The 22,236-nt window shown below is 32.2% G+C and overlaps 1 protein-coding gene across 1 annotated transcript; it reads left to right on the top strand.

The window, feature by feature from the left end:
* The first annotated feature begins 144 nt into the window (after positions 1–144).
* ppk3 (pickpocket 3) lies at positions 145–20,650 on the top strand. The gene is made up of 8 exons (XM_075311663.1): positions 145–212; positions 9,263–9,755; positions 9,841–9,933; positions 9,995–10,098; positions 14,724–14,802; positions 14,879–14,969; positions 19,957–20,217; positions 20,277–20,650. Exons 1-8 carry the CDS (start codon positions 145–147, stop codon positions 20,648–20,650), a joined length of 1,563 nt encoding a protein of 520 aa, XP_075167778.1.
* The last annotated feature ends 1,586 nt before the right edge of the window (positions 20,651–22,236 follow it).

Here is a 22,236-nt window from a genome sequence, read left to right on the forward strand (position 1 = left end):
CTGGATCGAAGAATAGTTCCATTTTTAATCAATAGATTAAAAATATTTAGCAGTGTTCTGAGATGTTCTTTGAAATCATTTTGGAGTGGTATGCGAGTCGCTTTTCGTTATATGTATTTGCGATTTTTTGTATTTGTGGCCGATATGGGAGAAGAGACAGGAATTTTGGCTTTCAAATTAATGGTTAATCGAAATTTACACATGTTCGAAAGGTAAGTGAATGATGGTGCGGTGCTAATTATAATATAGCTGTCAACTTTGAAATTCATCTAAAACCAAGTATATACGGCCGTAAGTTCAGCCACGCCGAATTTTATGTACCTTCCACCATGGATTGCGTTGAAACTTCTACTAAAGACGGTCATCTACAATTAACATAAATTACTTGGGATGCGGCCGATGACAAGGCATCTTAAAACTTCTTAACATCATCTTCTAAATTATAAGTTAGTCAATGCGGGATATAAGTAGACAAAAGAAAGTTCTATTAAATACGTATATATTCAGTTCTTGACCGGTATATATAGGGAAGAAATAAGTACGAACCGATATGAACTTTTGTGCGGTAATTATAGAGCCAGAATTGAAATATGGGGGGGGGGGGCGCTTTATATGGGGGCTACATACAATTATGAACACGAGTCTACCAAAAATGGATGATTTTTTACTAATCGGTAGATTTGTAGAATTCTTGATGTTTTGAAAGATTTTGCAAAATATTCCTCTTCAACTACACTGAAAAAACAGTGAACCCATTTCCATTGCAAAATGAACTAAACTGTAGTAATATTGACCATGATTTAGCCCTTAAGATTTTTTTCAACTTGTCTAGTTTATAATTCTCTTAAATTTTAGTTAATCTATAACATTGTATTTTAGTTCATTTTTACAACACCATAAGATTTATATACCCCTACCAAGTTAAAAATTCAGTATTATTTTGGCTTACCTGCTTATTTTTGGGAAACCCGATAATAAAAAGTGGTTAACAGTCTCTTTAAAATGTCGACGACTAAACTATTTTTAAATCAATCATTCCACATTACAGAGAAATTAAATAATTAAAGGAACAACAACCCGTTTTACTATTATGAAAATGTTCATACATTAAAATTCAACTTTCTTTAAGCAAAAGTACTTTATTATAAAAACTTATGATGAACGTTCTTAATACAATGTTTCTGTGAATAAAAATTATGACCACGTGGAACAAGAAAGTAGTTTATTTTAACTCGCTATTTGGACATTTTGACTTTTCCTTAATTTTTTATTCATCGTTAGTATATATCTTGCATACATATGCATGCATCTTACATATCTTGCTGAAAAAATGGAAGGAATAATGAAAATTGTTAAAAATTATCATGTAATAAAATATAATTTTTTATATCTTTAAATTAGCTTGTAACTTACCATATTTGGGGGCATTTTATTAAATGGTGTAAGGAATTAAATTTTTCTTAGATAAACGTACCTCATAAAGTTTGTACCTGAAACAATTAGAGAAATAATGAATTAAGTAATATATTAACTCATAAAACTGTGTTGTTATCGATGCGAAGGACATAATACAATAAATATTCTTGTCAAAAGAAAGCCAAAGTTTTAATATAAAACTTACCAATTCTCTATTAAATTGTACGCTGAGGTTAAAAAGTTATCGAAATTCATTTGGGGATACTCTGAAATTAAATATTTATTTTTTACATTAAATAGAAAACATTAAATTGGTTTTCAAAAAATATAATTAAAGAAATAATATGCATAAAAAACTAAATATTCTGGTTAAAAGAATGTTAAAGAAAGCTTACCAATTCATAAAAATGTTTCCAAATTGTTATTCTGAAATTAAATATTTGTGTTTTACAATAAAAATATTAAATTGGTTTCCAAAAATATTTGATTAATGTAATACTAAAATAAGGTATTAAAAACATGTAATTTTGATAATAAAAAGGTCATAAAAATGTAAATATTCTATTGAAAAGAAAGCCAAATTTTAAAAGAAAACTTACCACTTCTCTATTAAATTATACGCTGAGGAGGAAATATAAAAATATGCCCGAATCCATCTTGGGGTTGCTCTAAAATTAAATATTTTTTTTACAACAAAGAAAAACATTAAACTAGTTTCAAAAAAAAAATAAATAATAATAATTAGCAAATAATGATATAAATAAAAAATATCCTTTTTAAAAGAAAACCACATTTTAAAAAGAATACTTACCAATTTATGATTAAACTATATGCTGAGGTGTAACAAAAATTTTCCAAAAATATTTGATTAAAGTAATACCAAAATAAGGTATTAAAAACCTGTAATTTTTGACAATAAAAATGTCATTAAAGCGTAAATATTCTAGTGAGAAGAAAGCCAATTTTTAAAAGAAAACTTACCACTTCTCTATTAAATTATACGCTGAGGAGAAATATAAAAATTTGCCCGAATCCATCTGGGGTTGCTCTTAACTTAGATATTTTTTTACAACAAAGAAAAACACGAAACTTGTTAAAAAAAAAATAATAATAATAATTAGCAACTAATAATATACATAAAGAATATTATTTTTTAAAAGAAAACCACATTGAAAAAGAACTCTTACCTACTTATCATTAAACTATACGCTAAGGTGTAAGAAACAATTTTTCAAATTCATCTGGAGTTACTCTGAAATTGAATATTTATTTTTTAAATTGAATAATAAAAATTAAATTAGATAAAACAATTTCAATATACGTTCTATTTCAGCATTTTTTCCTAAATATTGAACTTTCTTAATAACTTTTTTTTCTAAGCTACCGATCATCACTTCGCCATCGTACATCTCATCGCTAAAATATTAATAACTTTCATTTCAAAGTTTTAATAAACAAACTCCAATATATGTCTAAAAAAACCAAAATATTCCATACCTTATTATATTCCCTTGTTACATACTTGCTAAAAAGATGCAACAGCCCACGCCAACGCCAACTATACAACTGAAGCATGCAAACAAAACCAAGCAAAACCAAAAAATTCCTACAACAACAAAAACACATGTGCCTTCATTGAAAACAACACCTCATCCAGACAAATAAACCATTCGCGAATAATAAACACACACACACAAACCACTGAAAGAACAAAAACAACCCCACGCTCAGATATACACAACATCCCCATCACTCGCTACCATTTCTCATTATAGCATTGCATGATCTCACTCTCAAAAAAATTCCAAGTAACATCATCCTTACATTAAACATATTCCACTTTGACGAGAAAGATCTCTGTACTATGCATTAGTTAATCGCATCTGTCCACAATTTACTCTAAAAACAATACTCTTAAATGCATATCAGTATAAGAACGATGAAACGTTTAACTTAAAATTAGCAAAAACTTCATGAAATGATATCTACCCATTTTTGACGAAAATGTCTATAAATTTAATTACATGTGAACTAAAAATATTTCATTGGGAAATTTTTTACCAACAATTATTAACCATAGGAATTGTCAGTATGAAATTGCTATCCACTTTCAAGTTCATTTTTCGTAAAAAAATATTTTCTCATACAAAAAAATCTTATGGTAAATTGCACTTATTATTTAGAAAATACTTTACATTTCACAAGTAGTTTTATAGCATGACAAACGAATTTTTAACTACCAGTTAAGAAATTTTTTAAGGAAATTTCCATCGTATTTTGTAGGCCATGAACTAAACGATTGCTACTTAGAATTTGTAAAATTTCCTTTCGAGTAGTTAATTTTCGTTGAAGATACGAAAAATGAACTAAAATTCTGGAAAATTCTTGTAATAAATTATTGTAAAAATCTTCTTAAATTTACGAGACACTTGTTTTTCTGTGTACGAAATGCTTTATAAATTTTCTATAGAAATAACATTTTGACAAAATTTTCTACAGAAATGAAATTCTAAGAAAATTTTCTATAGAAATAAAATGTTGACAAAATTTTGTATAGAAATTATATTTTGATAAAAATTTCTATAGAAATAAAATTTTGACAAAATTTTCTATAGAAATATAAAATTTGGTAGATTATTTTTGGCTCAAGTGCACTGAAAAAAAGCATGCACGGTTCCAAAGATTTTGTCTTTACTTTAAAAAATTTGGTATTGATTCCGAGCCAAAGAAGCGGAGAATACAAGTAAAGATACTTTTAAGACACAATTCTCTTTTAAATTTGGGTTTTGTGTACTTGCTTCTAGGAAGCAAATTTTAATTTTTCGCTTCCTCAGCTTTTTTTCTTCATATCCCAGCAAAAAAATTGGAAGTTGTTCCACAAACATTTCTTTTGAAGCCCATCTCAGAATCCCCCATCGAGTTTTTTCAACTTCCGATGCAGTCCTTTTGGACAAGTGCACAAACATTTCTTCTAAGGCACATCTTGGGATCCCCCAATGATTTTTTCCACTTCCGATGCAGTCCTTTTGGACAAGTGCACAAACATTTCTTCTAAAGCGCATCTTGGGATCCCCCAATGATTTTTTTCTACTTCCGATGCAGTCCTTGAAGATAAGTATTAGAAAGAACGCAATCAGGCTATTTTAAGTGCAAATTTTGTATAATTAAATTTTACAAAAAAATAGAAAACTAATAAAAAACTAAAACAAAATAGAAATTAATAAAAAAGTAAAAAAATAATAATAAAAAAAATAAATTTCATCCCCTCTGGGATTTGAACCTGTGCCGTTTGACTTTTTCGCTTCCATGGAAGTGCTTTTGAGAAGGTTTTGCAAATTACGAGAATTTTTAATTTTTTTGTTGATTTTTAATGGAAAAATATATTTATACGAAAATATATGCCGAAAATAAAAAATAAAAACGATGCATGACATAATAAAATAAAATTTTTTAGAAAAAATTGCCGCTGGTGAGATTTGAACCTGCGTTTCTTATTTTTTAGTTCATACAAATAAAGAACATCTCGAGAAGCAATTAGAATGTTATTCCTTGGTGTCGTATTACGATCATATCCCAAACATTAGAATTGACCTTTCGACGCTTTATGTTCAATAGCGTTTGTGGCTGAGTGTGCTAAGGCGTTCTGTTATGGTGCCAGCAAACCCAGGTTCAACCCCTGGTCGGAGCGAAAAAGTTTTTCAAATTGTAAAAATTAGATAATAGAAAAATAATTGTGTAATAAAACATATTGATGAAAAAAAAGTGAAATTGGTTGAAAAAAATTTTTTTTTTCGCCTTTTAATTTCTTCATTCAAATTAACTTCCACGGCACAACTTCTAAAGCAATGCAAAGGATCCAAAAAGGGAGTACTTCCGTCCTATGACAAGCCCATGTAAAATTCATTGGAGATGATCCAAGTTTGCACTACTTTTTTGGAAGCTCCAAACTTCTTTTTTGGAAGCTCTTTTTTGTAGTGTAAACTACTTTTTTGGAAGCTCCAAACTACTTTTTTGGAAGCTCTTTTTTTGCTACTTTTTGCTTTATTTCCTTTAAAAACGAGTTAACGACAACTTTATTTTCCACATTAAGACTCGACTTCCAGTAGAAATTATGCTATGTTTCAAGTAAAAAACTTCTTTAAAATAAAGTTTTGAAAAACATGTCCTGTATTTGAACGATTTTTTGCTTTGTAGTCAAGATGCAAAAAGACAACAAATTTAAAGACAGTTTCATTAATTTTGAAGAATTTTTCTGAATTATTAAAGTCAAGTTGACCTTAACCCAAACATTTTTTCTTTCATGTCATGATACCCATTTTTAATTAATTCAATTTTCAATTTCTTTATTGTTTAATAATAGTTACAATATTCATTTATATAAATTTAGCTATATAATTTTAAAGAGCTTAAGGCTTAACCTTTTTCTACTTAAATAATGCAAACTGATAATATAAAAGATGTATGGATTAATTGGTGATTTAAATGGAGGAAACTTTATATTAGAGAAATGCGTCTTCTATGCTAATCAAAATTTGCATTCGTATTTCAAAGACATGAAATCTTTGACGTCACGACAATATTTTTTTCAGTGTGGAAATCGTGATTTTTCTGTGATTGGAGATCGGTTTATTTGGGGGCTATATATAATATAGATCGATACGGACCAAACACTAGCGAAATGTACAAAATTTCAACCGGATCGGATGAATTTTGCTCCTTCAAGAGGCTCCGGAGGTCAAATCTGCGGATCGGTTTATATGGATGCTATATAGAATTATGAACCGATGTGGTTGTTAGAGACCATATACTAAAACCACGTACTAAGTTTCAACCGGATCGGATGAACTTTGCTCCTCCAAGAGGCTAGATCGATACGGACCAAACACTAGCGAAATGTACAAAATTTCAACCGGATCGGATGAATTTTGCTCCTTCAAGAGGCTCCGGAGGTCAAATCTGCGGATCGGTTTATATGGATGCTATATAGAATTATGAACCGATGTGGTTGTTAGAGACCATATACTAAAACCACGTACTAAGTTTCAACCGGATCGGATGAACTTTGCTCCTCCAAGAGGCTCCGGAGGTCAAATCTGGGGATCGGTTTATATGGGGGCTATATATAATTATGGACCGATGTGGACCAATTTTTGCATGGTTGTTAGAGACCATATACCAATACCATGTACCAAATTCCAGCCGGATCGGATTAAATTTGCTTCTCTTTGAGGCTCCGCAAGGCAAATCTAGGGATTGGTTTATATTGAGGCCGATAGCCTCTAGTTGCTAGTGCCCGTAAAAATAAGTTTATTGTAATTTGTAATTACAATAAATTAAATAATAAATAAATAAATAAATAATAATATAATTATGGACCGATGTTGACCAATTTTTGCATGGTTGTTATAGACCATATACCAACACCATGTACCAAATCTGGGGGTCCATTTATATGGGGGCTATACGTAAAAGTGAACCGATATGGCCCATTTGCAACACCATTCGACCTACATCAAAAATAACTACTTATGCCAAGTTTCAAGTCGATAGCTGGTTTCTTTCGAAAGTTAGCGTGATTTCAACAGACGGACGGTCGGACGGACATGCTTAGATCGACTCAGAATTTCACCACGACCCAGAATATATATAGTTAGAGCAATATTTCGATGTGTTACAAACGGAATGACAAAGTTAATATACCCCTATCTTATGGTGGAGGGTATAATAAGTGAAAATTAGTAAGTTTGTCTAATTTTCTTTGTCAACAATTATTTACTTCTTTGCGAAATCGGCTTGACATCTTCGTTTTTAATACAGTTTAGTTTAAAATTTAATGCAAGTCTATTTGTTTCTAAAATTAACTAAAATTTCACGGTTTTGTTTTGTATAAAAAGACAACAAACTTAAAAAGTTTTTAGAATTATTGAAGTCAAAATGACCTTTGTCAAAGAAAATTTTCTTTCATGTGAAGACACACAATTTTAATTCGAATCAATTAATTGTAGGTTAGGTTAGGTTAGGTTAGGTGGCAGCCCGATGTATCAGGCTCACTTAGACTATACAGTCCATTGTAATACCACATTGGTGAACTTCTCTCTTATCACTGAGTGCTGCCCGATTCTATGTTAAGCTCAATGACAAGGGACCTCCTTTTTATAGCCGAGTCCGAACGGCATTCCACATTGCAGTGAAACCACTTAGAGAGGCTTTGAAACCCTCAGAAATGTCACCAGCATTACCGAGGTGGGATAATCCACCGCTGAAAAACTTTTTGGTGTTCGGTCGAAGCAGGAATCTAATCCACGACCTTGTGTATGCAAGGCGGGCATGCTAACCATTGCACCACGGTGGCTATATTAATTGTTAGGACAAAACGACATCATTGAAGAGTTTATCGACTTTTGGCCAAGGAGAAAACCTTTATATCATGTAAAAGCGCCTTCTATGCTAAGAAAAATTCGCATTTATATTAACGTTATATTAACGAAATGTGTCGTTAAAAGTCAGCCAATGAAACAAATTCGTTAATACAAAGAAATTTTTCGCTATTACAACGAATTTTCTGTTAATCAACGTAATGTTTCGTACTATTAACCAATATTTTCATTGTATTAATGAAAATGTGTCGTTATATCAATGAAAATTTTTCATTGGCTGAATTTTAATGAAATTTTCTTTGTGTGTTTTTTAAGCCTGGAAAGTCATCCTTATTCATTTTGACTACGGCTTATTTCAAGATGCTATAATTTGCATCGTGAGCAAAAATGAGAACAAAAATTGAATTTATTTTCTTATTCAATTCGTTTTTAATTAGTATGAAACAAAAATGCATAAAATAGTTGAATTAGCATTTCCCATTCGTCTAAAATGCATTTTAGATCGAAAATGAAATTACGCGTCGTCATTTTGATGAAGGATGACTGTCCAGGGTTAATTTTTTTTTATTTTTTAATTTTCTTAAATGCGGACATAGAAAAGAAGTGCGAAGCATAGGTCACATCGTGTAATATTTTGTATTATCTCCCAAACTTATTTTAATAATAGCCCAAAATGCTTACACTAAAAAAATATTTACGTGATATTAAAGATTGTGCAACCTTAATTTTAGGATGCGAAATTTACAAAATATTAAGGACAAATTTCTTCAAAACAATGAAATTTTAATTAAAATAAAGTTTGTAATCTTTGCTTCAAAAAATGTTTGCATTAAATTTAGGACACAAATTCTGTAAATTTGCATCCCTTCGTTAAAATCGCATGCCTTTGGACTAAGCTTAATTTTCCTTAAAGTAAAGAAACACATTTTTTATTTAAAGAAATTGTCCTTAAATTAACTGAAATATTGAAACTTTAGATTTAAGATAAAAACGCTTCAAATATATGCTAAGACTTATTTTGAGGATTTAGCGTCTTTGGTTTAAAGCTTTTTTTTTTAATTAAGAAAACATTTTTTACGTTGAAGTATCCATTATAATTTACATTTTTAAACTGGCTTTTATTTGTACGTGACTACCTTTATTAATAAACCTCGGAAAGAGAATGAAAATTTGATAAATGAGATCTGTACCCTAATTTTAATTTTATTGGTCCTAGATTTAAAGCCAGATAGGTCGCTAAAAAATTCTTTATTTTAAAAAAGCCGCATCTTTGGCTTGGAATCAATATCAAAATCCTTAAGGGAAGGTCAAAATCTTTGGATCCAAGTAAACTTTTTTTGGTGCAGGTTTATTAATTTAGTAGTGGTGGTTTAATGTATAATATATTCGCCTTCGTACGACTTTCTTCTTTACTCATTTAACTTTAACTCTGCAACTGTTTTTAATTATTTACTCATTGTATTCCATAGGGTCTTTTGGCTATTAACATTCATTGGTTCAATATATGGTGCCTTATGGATATCGGGAATACAAGTTTCACGCTTTCTGAAATCGCCAACCGTTATTTCAGTGGACCGAAATTATCGTGATTGGGTAGGCTATATGCCAGCTATCACTTTGTGCTATTACGACCACATCGATTCCTATAAGGCAAATGAATTCATTTTGGAAAATTGGAATGTCTCTATCGTGGATGAAGATTATTTCTATTACATGGACTTTTTGTATGCTGTGGTCAATGCCACCGCCAGTAATTATGTGGATTTGGCTAAATTTGCTGAAGATAAACGTTTCGATGATGTGGATTTGTATGATTTGATACAGGCCATTGATAGACCCTTCGAGCAGATCATTAATACCTATGAGGGAAATTTCGAAGTCCCAGTGATGTCGGTAATGACAGAGCGTGGCTCTTGCTACGTCATCAATTCATCGATGGGGGAAGTCTTGATAGGAAAGTATGCTGTAATGTAACTCATATTTTCTTCTAAATGTATCATGGCAAATCGGTTTTTTGTTTCGATAACTTAGTGCAAAATTTGGCCAGGTTACTTTTGATGACTTGAAGAAACCTTTAAAGTGTAATTTTGGTAAGCAGCAGTGTTTCATAAAAATCGATCTTCTGGAAAGTACTGGCATGGTCTGTATATGTTACGATAATAAGATGGCGAATTAATTTAGCATGGATTTCATCATTGCAGATAGATGTTCATTCTCCATTCGAAATTTCTTCATCGGATTCTGGTAGCATTGCTTTGCATAAATCTGATGAAATAGTTGCTTCATATAAAGTTTTGGAAACAGTGTAAGTATCTATATCACTCGTGATAGTGACTCCAGTGTGGAGAATCCACTCTATGATCCTTTATACAAAAATGTTATTTTGAATTAATCGATCTTTCGGTAGCTATCACATTTGATGTTTTTATTCTTTAACATTTAATATTTTTATAAAATTTAATATTTTTATTTTGAAATATTAATAATTAGTATTTCGATTTTGTTTTACTTTCTAAAATTTTGGGATTCTGCGATTATTGAAAAGTTCTTTTCGCGACTTTCATCTTTTTGATAAAATTTCAGCAAAACCGGAGATTCATTCCGTTCCATTTCCGACTTTAATTAAAAATCGATTTTAGTCACTATCAAAAGATTTTGGCTAATACGACGTTCTCACCAAGCATGTTTTGGAGTTTGAAATGTTTTCCCTTTATGAGCATTTCAAAACGAGTCGTTTTCCCCATACAAAAAATTAAGTTCAAAATACAAGTTTTCTTCAATTTTATAATGTGAACGTCAATTTTATAATGTGAATGCCCCTAACTTCGAATATGGTCTGACTGAACTCTGACTGAAGTTAGGTGGCAGCTCGATGTATCAGGCTCACTTAGACATTGTAATACCACAGTGGTGAACTTCTCTCTTATCACTGAGCGCTGCCCGATTCCATGTTAAGCTCAATGACAAAGGACCTCCTTTTTATAGCCGAGTTCGAACGGCGTTCCACATTGCAGTGAAACCACTTAGAGAAGCTTTGAAACACTCAGAAATGTCACCAGCATTACTGAGGTGGGATAATCCACCGCGGAAAAACTTTTTGGTGTTCGGTCGAAGTAGGAATTGAACCCACGACCTCGTGTATGCACCATGGTGGCTTCCTCTGACTGAACATACTCTTTTCAAAATATATGTCAAATTATGGAAATAAATTTCATAGAAAAAAACGAATAAACAAAGGCTTTGAAGAACATAGAAATATGAAAATAACTTAAAAAATTTCCTTGGCGGTCGCGGTATTTATTTGAACAAACGTTGCATATATTTGATTTTTAGATTAAATGGGAATTTCTAGTTTCAATGGTAACTGTCATATTAAAACATTTAAACTCGCTGAAATGTTTTGGAAAAACGAGTGGGGAAAACGAGTCAGTGGGAACATAGCATAACATAAAAGTTCGATTTTCCAAAAAGTCGATTAGTCCAATTTGAAGATTATCAAAAGTCGACTTCGACTTTTTTTTGGAGAAGAAATCGAAAAAACGCGTTTTGCATCGAGATTTGAATTCTAAACACCGGGAGGCGAATACTCACAAATTCATTTGTTAGGCAAGGCTAGTCGACTAACTATAATACCAAAAGTTGGCTATATTCGATCATAATTATATCAGTCACCTGATCCATATCGGTGTATATTTTGAAATTAAATGCCATTAGGATATGGAAAGCTCATTTTAACCTTTAAATGCACAAGATCGCCCATTTCACCGAAAAATATATAATATGCAAAATGGTAAAAAAGAACATCTGCATACCACATTTAAAAAAAAATATGTGTTTTTTTTTGGAAAAAGTAGTGGTTGTATCTTAAAAAATACAATGCGCATTAAACAAAGTTTTTATTTGCAGATTACTCAGAAGTACTATAGTTTTGGCGGAAAGGCATATTTGATGTTTTAAATGCATCAAACTTGATTTCATAGAATTCAATCAAAATTTACAGACGTAAGAATTTTTTTCTGCTTGTATCTTAAAAGATACAGTGCGCATTTAAGGGTTAATTAAATGCTCTCGGTACATGTTCTTACAATCCAAACTATTGGTCCATGGGGCTATATTTCAAGCGGATCGGATGAAGTTTGCTCCCCCAAGAGACTCCGGAAGTTAAATTTTGGAGATTTGTTTTTATAGGGGACTGTATATAATTATGAACCGATATGGACCAATTGTTACATGGTTGTCGTATACTAACATCACGTATTAAATTTCAACCAGATTGGATGCAATTTGCCCATTCAATAGGCTCCAGAAGTAAAATCTGGGGATCCGTTTATATAGGGGCTATATAGAATTATGGATCGAAAGTTGAAATGAATCAATCGAAACATGAATTGGAAAAGCTAGTGAAGTGCAATAAATAATTGATTGCCTTAATTTAATTTTTACTATCAAAATAAATAAAAAGAAATTATTTACTCAATTAAAAAATAATGAAAAGTGCCGAAAAAATCAATTAATTTGTATACCCTCCACCATAGGATGGGGGGTATATTAACTTTATCATTCCGTTTGTAACACATCGAAATATTGCTCTAAGACCACATAAAGTATATATATTCTGGGTCGTGGTTAAATTCTGAGTCGATCTAAGCATATCCATCCGTCCGTCTGTTGAAATCACGCTAACTTCCGAACGAAACAAGCTATCGACTTGAAACTTGGCACAATTAGTTGTTATTGATGTAGGTCGGATGGTATTGCAAATGGATCATATCGGACCACTTTTACGTATAGCCCCAATATAAACCGACGCTCAGATTTGGCTTGCGGAACCTCTTGGAGGAGCAAAATTCATCCGATCCGGTTGAAATTTAGTACATGGTGTTAGTATGTAGTCTCTAACACCCATGCAAAAATTGGTCCACCTCTGTCCATAATTATATATAGCCCCCATATAAACCGATCCCCCGATTTGTCTTGCAGAGCCTCTAAGAGAAGCAAATTTCATCCGATCCGGCTGAAATTTGCTACATGGTGTAAGTATATGGTCTCTAACAACTACGCAAAAATTGATCCACATCGGTCCATAATTATATATAGCCCCCATATAAACCGATCACCAGATTTGAACTCCGGAGCCTCTTGGAAGAGAAAAATACATCCGATTCGGTCGAAATTTGGTACGTGATGTTAGTATATGGTATCCAACAACCATGCAGGAATTGGTTCATATCAATCCATAATTATATATAGCCCCCATATAAACCGATCCCCAGATTTGACCTCAGGTGCCTTTTGGACCTCAGATGCCTTTTGGTTGAAATTTGGTACGAGGTGGTAGTATATGATATTTAACAACCATGGCAAAAGTGATCCATATCAGTCCATAATCATATATAGCCCCCATATAAACCGATCCCGAGATTCGGAGGAGCAAATTTCATCCGAGTCAGTTGAAATGTGGTACATTGTGCTAGTATATGGCCGTTAACAACCACGCCTAACTATGGCCGTTAACAACCACGCTCTATAATTATATAGCTCTCAGATAAATCGATCTCCAATCACACAAAAATTAGAGCATATCAAGTTCATAATTGCCCATCAAAAAAATTGGAAGTTCTTCCAAAGGCACAACTTTAAGAGCACTTCCAAAAGATATACTTCCAAAGGTGTTCTTTAGTTTAACTACTCAGGAAGTTCTTTTAATTCAATTATTTATAACTCGCTTTTTTCTTATTTTTAATGGGTAAATTAAATTTTGTTTGTTTCAATAAAGTTAAAAACAGTGTAAGCATTAAAAAAATGGTAAAAATTATTGAAATTTGGTCGAAAAAATTCTAAATCCATTCAAGAAATATTGCGAATTTTACAAAATATTTTAATTAAAACATTTCAGACAAGCGTTAGAATGTATTACAAATCATAAAAAATTATAAAAATTATTTAATTGTCAAAATATGACAACATTTTTTAATTCACATCCAAAACATTGAATTCGAATTACAGAGTAAGAAGTGATGCAAATTTAGTGCAACGGCTGTTGAAATGGTGGACATCCGTCCTATGACAAGCCCATGTTAAATTCATCGCTTCTGCGCCAATTTTGCACAACTTCCGGATCCTAACAGAACATTTTCACTACTTTTTTGGCGACGCTTTTTTTACTGGGTGTATATAGCCCCCATATAAGCGACCCTCATATTTCAATTCTGGCTCTCTACGTACCGTGCAAAAGTCCATATCGATTCGTAATTATTTGTAGACTTACCTATACATACCTTTTTTGTCTAATATATACCACGTATGGACTAACTCACAATTTAGAAAACGATGTTAAGGAGTTTTAAGATACCACAACCCACACTCGGAGAAGGAATATGATCACCCCAAACATGTTTTAAGAGCAAAATGTTATTTTTGGGTGGTGACCATGTAACATGGTTTTCACAACCATATTATTTTCTCGGAAATCATGTATCTGATTTCGGCAAGCAGGTTATATGTGACAAGAAAATAACATTTTAGTGACAAACATGTTACATATTCACCATACAAAAATAACATTTTGCTCTTGAAACATGTTTGAGGTTATCATATTCCTTCTCTGCGTGCAAGTAATTCGCTTGTGGATGACAGTCTTTAGTACAAGTTTCTATGCAATCCATGGTGGAGGGTACATAAGATTCGGCCTGGCCGAACTTACGGCCGTATATACTTGTTTAATCAATTATGTATCTGATTAATTAATTTCGTGATTTAAAAATAAAAAACTAAATGGAAAATTTTCAATACAATATTATCGATAAACGAACTTTTAATTAATTTAATGCGAGTTTATAGCGAAACGGTGCGCAGTTTGGTGGAACCATAACTATTTTTTGTACATTTTATAATTCCCTAGCTAAAATAATTTTCTGTTTTCATATCAAGGGCATCTACAAATTTACGAAGCTTAAATGTTGATCAACGTAAATGTGTATTTCACGATGAGGAAACCTCCGAACTAAAGGTAATTAACTGTAATTAATCAATAAAAAAATAATAATAATTAATGAAGAAGCGCTGCATTTTTTAAATTTCTTCAGATTTACAGCAAGTCAATTTGTTTGGCCAAATGTCGAGCCACAATGGCGGTTGAAATGTGTAATTGTATACCATTCTTCTATACATTTTTGGGTATGTATTTCCTTTGTTGTTGTCCTTGATGCATATACATTAGACCTGTCCAGATTTCCAAAGTTCACATTTTTTAATGAGCACTTACAGTTTTAGAATCTCTCAATGATTGTAATAAGAGCTATGAAAAAAGATTTTGAAAAACTTTTGCCAAAAAGTTGCTCAACGCGGTTGAAGTCAGGATTTTGGCAAGTTTCGAAAATTTTAAAGGTATACGTACAAACAAAATTTTAAATAATTTATTAATAAATATAAGAAATATCTAAAAGCGCAATCTTTGAGCTAAATGCTCAAACAAATAATAAAAAATTCAAAACGTGAAATTTATTGAGCCGTTTGCTTGCTGTAGCCTCTGGAATTAAAAAAATGCAGAAAATTTCCGCAATTTTTTTTTCAATGCATTATATGTTTTCGAAAAAAAAAAAATTATATACGTTTGCATATTTTTTATATATTCTTGGAACAATAAAGTATAAAAAACATTTAGATTAAGAATTTTTGGATGTGTCATTAGTCGCTAAAAAAGTAATTTCTTTATGAAAGTCTCACTTAACCCATATGTGTTATTGTGAAATATCAGTCTATGAGCTAAAAGTCAAAGCAATAATAAGATAGATTAAAATTTTTAAAAAGTGCCACATATAACTAAAAGTAAAATATTTAAGTGAGACCTTTCATAAAGAAATTAATTTTTTAGCGACTAATGACACATCCAAAAATTCTTAATCTAAATTTATAAAAAATATGCAAACGTATATAAATTCTTTTTTTCGAAAAAATATAATGCATTGAAAAAAAAATTGCGGAAATTTTTTGCATTTTTTTATTTCCAGAGACTACAGCAAGCAAACGGCTCAATAAATTTCACGTTTTGAATTTTTTATTATTTGCTTGAGCATTTAGCTCAAAGATTGCGCTTTTAGATATTTCTTATAAATTATTTAAAATTTTGTTTGTACGTATACCTTTAAAATTTTCGAAAATTGCCAAAATCCTGACTTCAACCGCGTTGAGCAACTTATTGGCAAAAGTTTTTCAAAATCTTTTTTCACAGTTTTTATTACAATCATTGAGAGATTCTAAAACTGTAAGTGCTCATTAAAAAATTTGTGTTTTGAAAAATCTCATACATTTCCTGGACAGGTCTAATATACATATGTATTTGCTAAGCTCTACCGTTTACTACCTAATTAAATTTTCTGCAATTCACTTATGGTGATTTCGTTTGGGAAAAAAGTGTTGCATACAAATGGTACAACATTTTATGGTGTTACCACACTGTTGCCGAAACCCCTTGCAATGACAACACCGTTTGCGTGTGAAAACGAACAAAAAAGGTGCAACACTGATATAAAATCAAAACAAAAGAAATTTGGCGGAATTATTTCGATTATTATTAACTACTATTATTGGAATCTCGACACGCAAATTTTTCTTGAACTAAGGGAAATTGTTAAAACTTTTGATTTTATATTTTTTTGTGATCTTACTTCTACTTCAGAGTACAAATTAATTACATCCTCAACAAAGTTTTTAACTCGCCGTTGGTCATTTCGCCCAAGCAATGATGTTGTAACTTCTTCCTCGTCGTCAGTAGAACTACTCTCAAATAGCGCATCTTCAATGGTGTTGGCCAAAACAAAACGCATGTGCTTTTTGCATTTTGCTATTATATTAAAAATATTTAATATCGAATTTTGTTGTCGCGGCACTAAACAATTGATATGCTTCTTTTTGGTAAATTAATCAGCTGTGTTGAAGAAAAGCAACCACAATACACGCGTCACGCACTTTCTTTTGTAGTTGCAACAACGCTATTATTTAGGTCGAAGAACAAAAGCGTGTTCAACATCTGATTGAAAGTGTAACCCTCTGCACCGTAGGCCAGCTATGGTGTAAAATGGGTTACACATTTGCTCTTGCGATGGGTAACACTCCGTCAAACGAACGTGCACATTTTGGGTAGGCTGCACCGAATTTTCCAATCGAACAAAAAATTTCGATTTATGGGGGTAAGGTGTAAAATATGCAAAATATTTTTTACCACTCGAAATCACCATTAAATAGTTGGACAATCTTCTACATTTCCTGTGAATTTCAAGCGTGGTTTCCCGTCCAGTAAATCGGAAATAGTAAAAGTACTTAAACATTGACCATATTGACCAATTGTTAAAATGTTGGACACGGAGAACATGCATTTCCCGAACTTATATCGGGAAATGAAGCGCCCTCTACGTTGCCTGTCAATTCAATCATGTACATTTAAGTTTTTTACTTAAAAAAGTCTGGCAGAAACCTGTGCAAAAATAATAAAATAATTTTCCGAGTTCCAATTTATCGACAATCCTCTCCCCTCCTTCGGAAAATCACGATTATTATACATTGATTATCAAAAATGGCTATTTATACAGAAACAGGACATTAATTGGCCAAAATCTAAATTTTAACTTTAAATGGCCAAATAGCGTAATTTCTAGGATTTGTAACAGGTTGGCTGATAAGTCCCCAGTCTGACACATACACACAAAAAAATAAAATATGAATTTGTACATAAATTTGTACGTTTTTATAAATTTATGGAATTTTTCATAAAAAATGTGTACACTTACATAATATATTGTTTTAATAAATACTTGTTATGAAATTATGAATGTTTTAATAGTATATAGAGACGGTTTCATAAAATTAATGAAATTTTACTTAATATATCAAAAATACTGGTTTCCTCTTAGCGTGAGAGAGCCACAACATAGAGTTACTCACATATGTATACAATACAAGCATGTAATACGAGACAACAAAAAACGAAACATACCATTTTGAAGGTAACACGCGAGTTTGATGTATTTGAGTTTTTCAGTACAGTTTGAGTCGCCGTCGCGACTTGAAGATTTTTTATTGCTGTAAAAAAAAATTACGAAAAAACAATATTAATTGGAGGCGTTGGTGCTCATGTTTATCAATAATATAAAATAGTATAAAATTATGTTCTTTGCTGGCCGGACTTTAATGCGGGTTTTAATAAATGTTTTCATACATTTTACCAATTATGCAGGCATTAAGAATCAGGGAGAAAAAATTAAAAGAAAAGTTGCATATAATGCATGACGTTTTTAGTACATATTATGTAAAGGTACATATTTTTCAATGACAAAAATATGTGTACTTCATTTGTAATATTAAAATTTCCATTCATATCATATTATGTACACATTCAATGAAAACCGGTATTTTTGATTTTATGAATTGTTTTCATTTAATTTATGAATCCCGTGTTTGGAAAATTTTTGTGAACACTATTCATAAAATAAATGTATTATTTTTTTGTGTGTAGATGCCGTCGCTAGTATTAAATGCATATTATTTTTATATAGTGCCAACCTTCAAATGATTCGTGTCAAATTAGTTTGTGAGATAAAGCGTCTTTTGTGAAGCAACTTTTGTTATTGTGAAAAAAAAAATGGAAAAAAGGAATTTCGTGTTTTGATAAAATACTGTTTTCTGATGGGGAAAAATACGGTGGAAGCAAAAAACTTGGCTTGATAATGAGTTTCCGGACTCTGCCCAGGGAAATCAACAATAATTGATTGGTATGCAAAATTCAAGCGTGGTGAAATGAGCACGAAGGACGGTGAACGCAGTGGACGCCCGAAAGAGGTGGTTACCGACGAAAACATCAAAAAACCCACAAACTGATTTTGAATGACCGTAAAATGAAGTTGATCGAGATAGCAGAGGCCTTAAAAATATCAAAGGAACGTGTTGGTCATATCATTCATCAATATTTGGATATGCGGAAGCTCTGTGCAAAATGGGTGCCGCGCGAGCTCACATTTGACCAAAACAACAACGTGTTGATGATTCTGAGCGGTGTTTGCAGCTGTTAACTCGTAATACACCCGAGTTTTTCCGTCGATATGTGACAATGGATGAAACATGGCTCCATCACTACACTCCTGAGTCCAATCGACAGTCGGCGGAGTGGACAGCGACCGGTGAACCGTCTCGGAAGCGTGGAAAGACTCAAAAGTCCGTTGGCAAAGTAATGGCCTCTGTTTTTTGGGATGCGCATGGAATAATTTTTATCGATTATCTTGAGAAGGGAAAAACCATCTACAGTGACTATTATATGGCGTTATTGGTGCGTTTGAAGGTCGAAATCGCGGCAAAACGGCCCCATATGAAGAAGAAAAAAGTGTTTTTCCACCAAGACAACGCACCGTACCACAAGTCATTGAGAACGATGGCAAAAATTCATGAATTGGGCTTCGAATTGCTTCCCCACCCACTGTATTCTCCAGAGCTGGCCCCCAGCGACTTTTTCTTGTTCTCAGACCTCAAAAGGATGCTCGCAGGGAAAAAATTTGGCTGCAATGAAGAGGTGATCGCCGAAACTGAGGCCTATTTTGAGGCAAAACCGAAGGAGTACTACTAAAATGGTATCAAAAAATTGGAAGGTCGTTATAATCATTGTATCGCTCTTGAAGGGAACTATGTTGAATAATAAAAACGAATTTTGACACAAAAATGTGTTTTTCTTTGTTAGACCGGGGACTTATCAGCCAACCTGTTATAAACGAACTTCGTCTGAAATGGAAAAAAATTGATGGATGATGCCGTGGTACTCTTAAAAAGAAATGTTTAATTTTTTGTTTGTTGGTGCAACCGACCTATTCCAGGACTGGTGCCAGTACTCGAGTTTGTCTCAACTTTTAAATTTTCAAATAATTTATATATAGAAATTTATAAATTATTTGAAAATTTGAAAGTTGAGGCAAACTCGGACGTTTCTAACTCGAGATATAATTTGTTTAGTGAAAAAAGAGCGAAAAACTAAAACTAACAGGATATCTCAAAAACTATTCCATACAAAAATTAAATTTTTTTTTTCGAATTCAGCAGATCAAAATACATAAAGTCACATCTCATCCAATGTACATGAAGAAAAATATTTTGTAAACTAGTGTTATTAAATGTTTCGTTATAGATGGTCCCACCTGTAATCCGTCAGGATTCGAATGTTTACTGGACTTTAAGTGGCCGGTTTGGGCTTTACACATTTGCAAATGTCCCAATACATGTGTTGAAATGGAATATACCATACACACCATGAAAAAGAGTTCCTGGGGTGGTAGCACTTTGGATGAAACAAAAACAGATGTGGTTACTTCCAGTTTTCGCTGGGATCTAATTCCACCAAAAGTTCGAATGCGTCGTGATGTTGTCTTTAGTTTTGAAGATTTATTGGGTAAGTTGTATATGTTTGTAAATTCCGAAGAATATAATTTTGAAGACCCTATTTTTCAGTATCCTTTGGTGGCACAATGGCGTTATTCCTGGGCATTAGTTTCATTTCCATTATTGCCTTTATCTATTCTTTCGTTCGGCATATTCTTGTGGATTTCTTAAATCTCTCCAAGTGTATTTATCGCTCCTGCCGTAGATTAAGAAGAAGACTTGAAAATCGTCGAAGATTACAGACCATGCGGGAAAGAAATTTCCTCGAAGTGAGAACCACAAAGAGAGTATCTCTGATTGACAGCATCAAGAAGAGAAGGGAACTTTTATTGAAATTACGCTATAAAGACTCTGATGGTTCTTTGGATGTGGAAAATCTTGGCGATGATATAGATGGTGTGAATGAGAGTAATCCAAGTTCCTTATATGAGTTTCTGAATTAGGATGGACTTATGTGGCTCTAACATCGATAATGTTTTCTCTTTATAAGAATTCTTTTTAGTATCGTCTTCTTCATACTGAAAACAATGCCCAGAACACAAGTTTTTCTCAAAAACACGTCAGTTGTAGAATGGAACCACCCTAATTTAAAATATACTATCATTGAATGTATGTAAAATTATTGAAATAAATTTCATTGAAAAAAAAAATGGATAAACTTGCAGCAACGCCATGCTTGAAAATAACTACAGCGAAAAGTTGTATATTGACCTAATATGTAATATTATGCAAATAAAATTTTAAGATTTAAAATTTATATAATATTATGGACAATTTTCTAATTAGAACAAAGTTTATAATCTTTGTTTTAAAAATTTGTTTCATTAAGTTCAGGACTCTCATCTTTGAAATTTGTTAAGTCTCCCGATTTCCATGTTTTTATACCCTAAACCACATAGTGGTCAGGGTATAAGTTTGATTGGCCAAAAAATGTGCCTACCAGAAATATTGATTTTAGACCCCATATATATATACCGATCGACTCAGAATCACCTCCTGAGTCGATCTAGCGCTTGGTGTCCGTCCGTCCGTCTGTCCATGTATTTGTTGTTCACAGGATTCCGGTCGCAATTATTAACCGATTTTGATAAAATTTGGTACAGGGAGTTTTTTGGGCACAAGGAACGCTATTGAATTTGGAAGAAATCGGATCAAATTTAGATATAGCTTCCATATATATGTATCGCCCGATTTCGACAAATGGGGTCACGTTGCACTTTTTTTCGAACGGATCGTCACCAAATTTGGCAAATGGTAATCTTTTTCATCGCCCTTCAAGTCTGCAAAATTTCATCCAAATCGGTTCAGATTTAGATATAGCTCTCATATATATGTATCGCCCGATTTTCCCAAATTTGCCCACAAAACCTTTATTTATCAACCGATCTTACTCAAAGTTGGCTAAATATAATATTCTATAGTACGAACTATATGTGCAAAAAATCATCGAAATCGGTTCAGATTTAGCTATAGCTCCCAGCTATAGCTTCCGCCCGATTTTTCTAAATTTGGCCATAAAACCCTTATTTATCAACCGATCTTAAGCAAATTTGGTTAAAAGTAGTCTTCTATAACACTAACTATATGTGCAAAATTTCATCGAAATCGGTTCAAATTTAGATATAGCTCCCATATATGTATCGCCCGATTTTAAAAAAATCGCCCTTATAACCTTATGTTTGACCATACCGGCCTCATTTCGTAACTGATCTTACTCAAATTTTACACAAGGTAACCTTTTGTGGTATTAATCAAACCCGCAAAATATTATGCAAATTGGTTCAGATTTAGATATAGCTTCCATATATATGCATCGCTCGATTTTCCCAAATTTGGCCATAGTACTCTTATTTATTAACCAATGTTACTCAAATTTCAAATTTTGATGTACTAGCCGATCGCACTTATACGTACTTGTAGCTCTTACATAACAATATTGCTCGATTTTTACAAGTTTGTATTTATTGCCCACACTAATTTAACGATTTTCTCTTTTTATACCCTCCATCATAGGATGGGGGTATATTAA

Source organism: Haematobia irritans, chromosome 5 (assembly GCF_050003625.1).
Source record: "Haematobia irritans isolate KBUSLIRL chromosome 5, ASM5000362v1, whole genome shotgun sequence".
NCBI classification, from domain to species: domain Eukaryota; kingdom Metazoa; phylum Arthropoda; class Insecta; order Diptera; family Muscidae; genus Haematobia; species Haematobia irritans.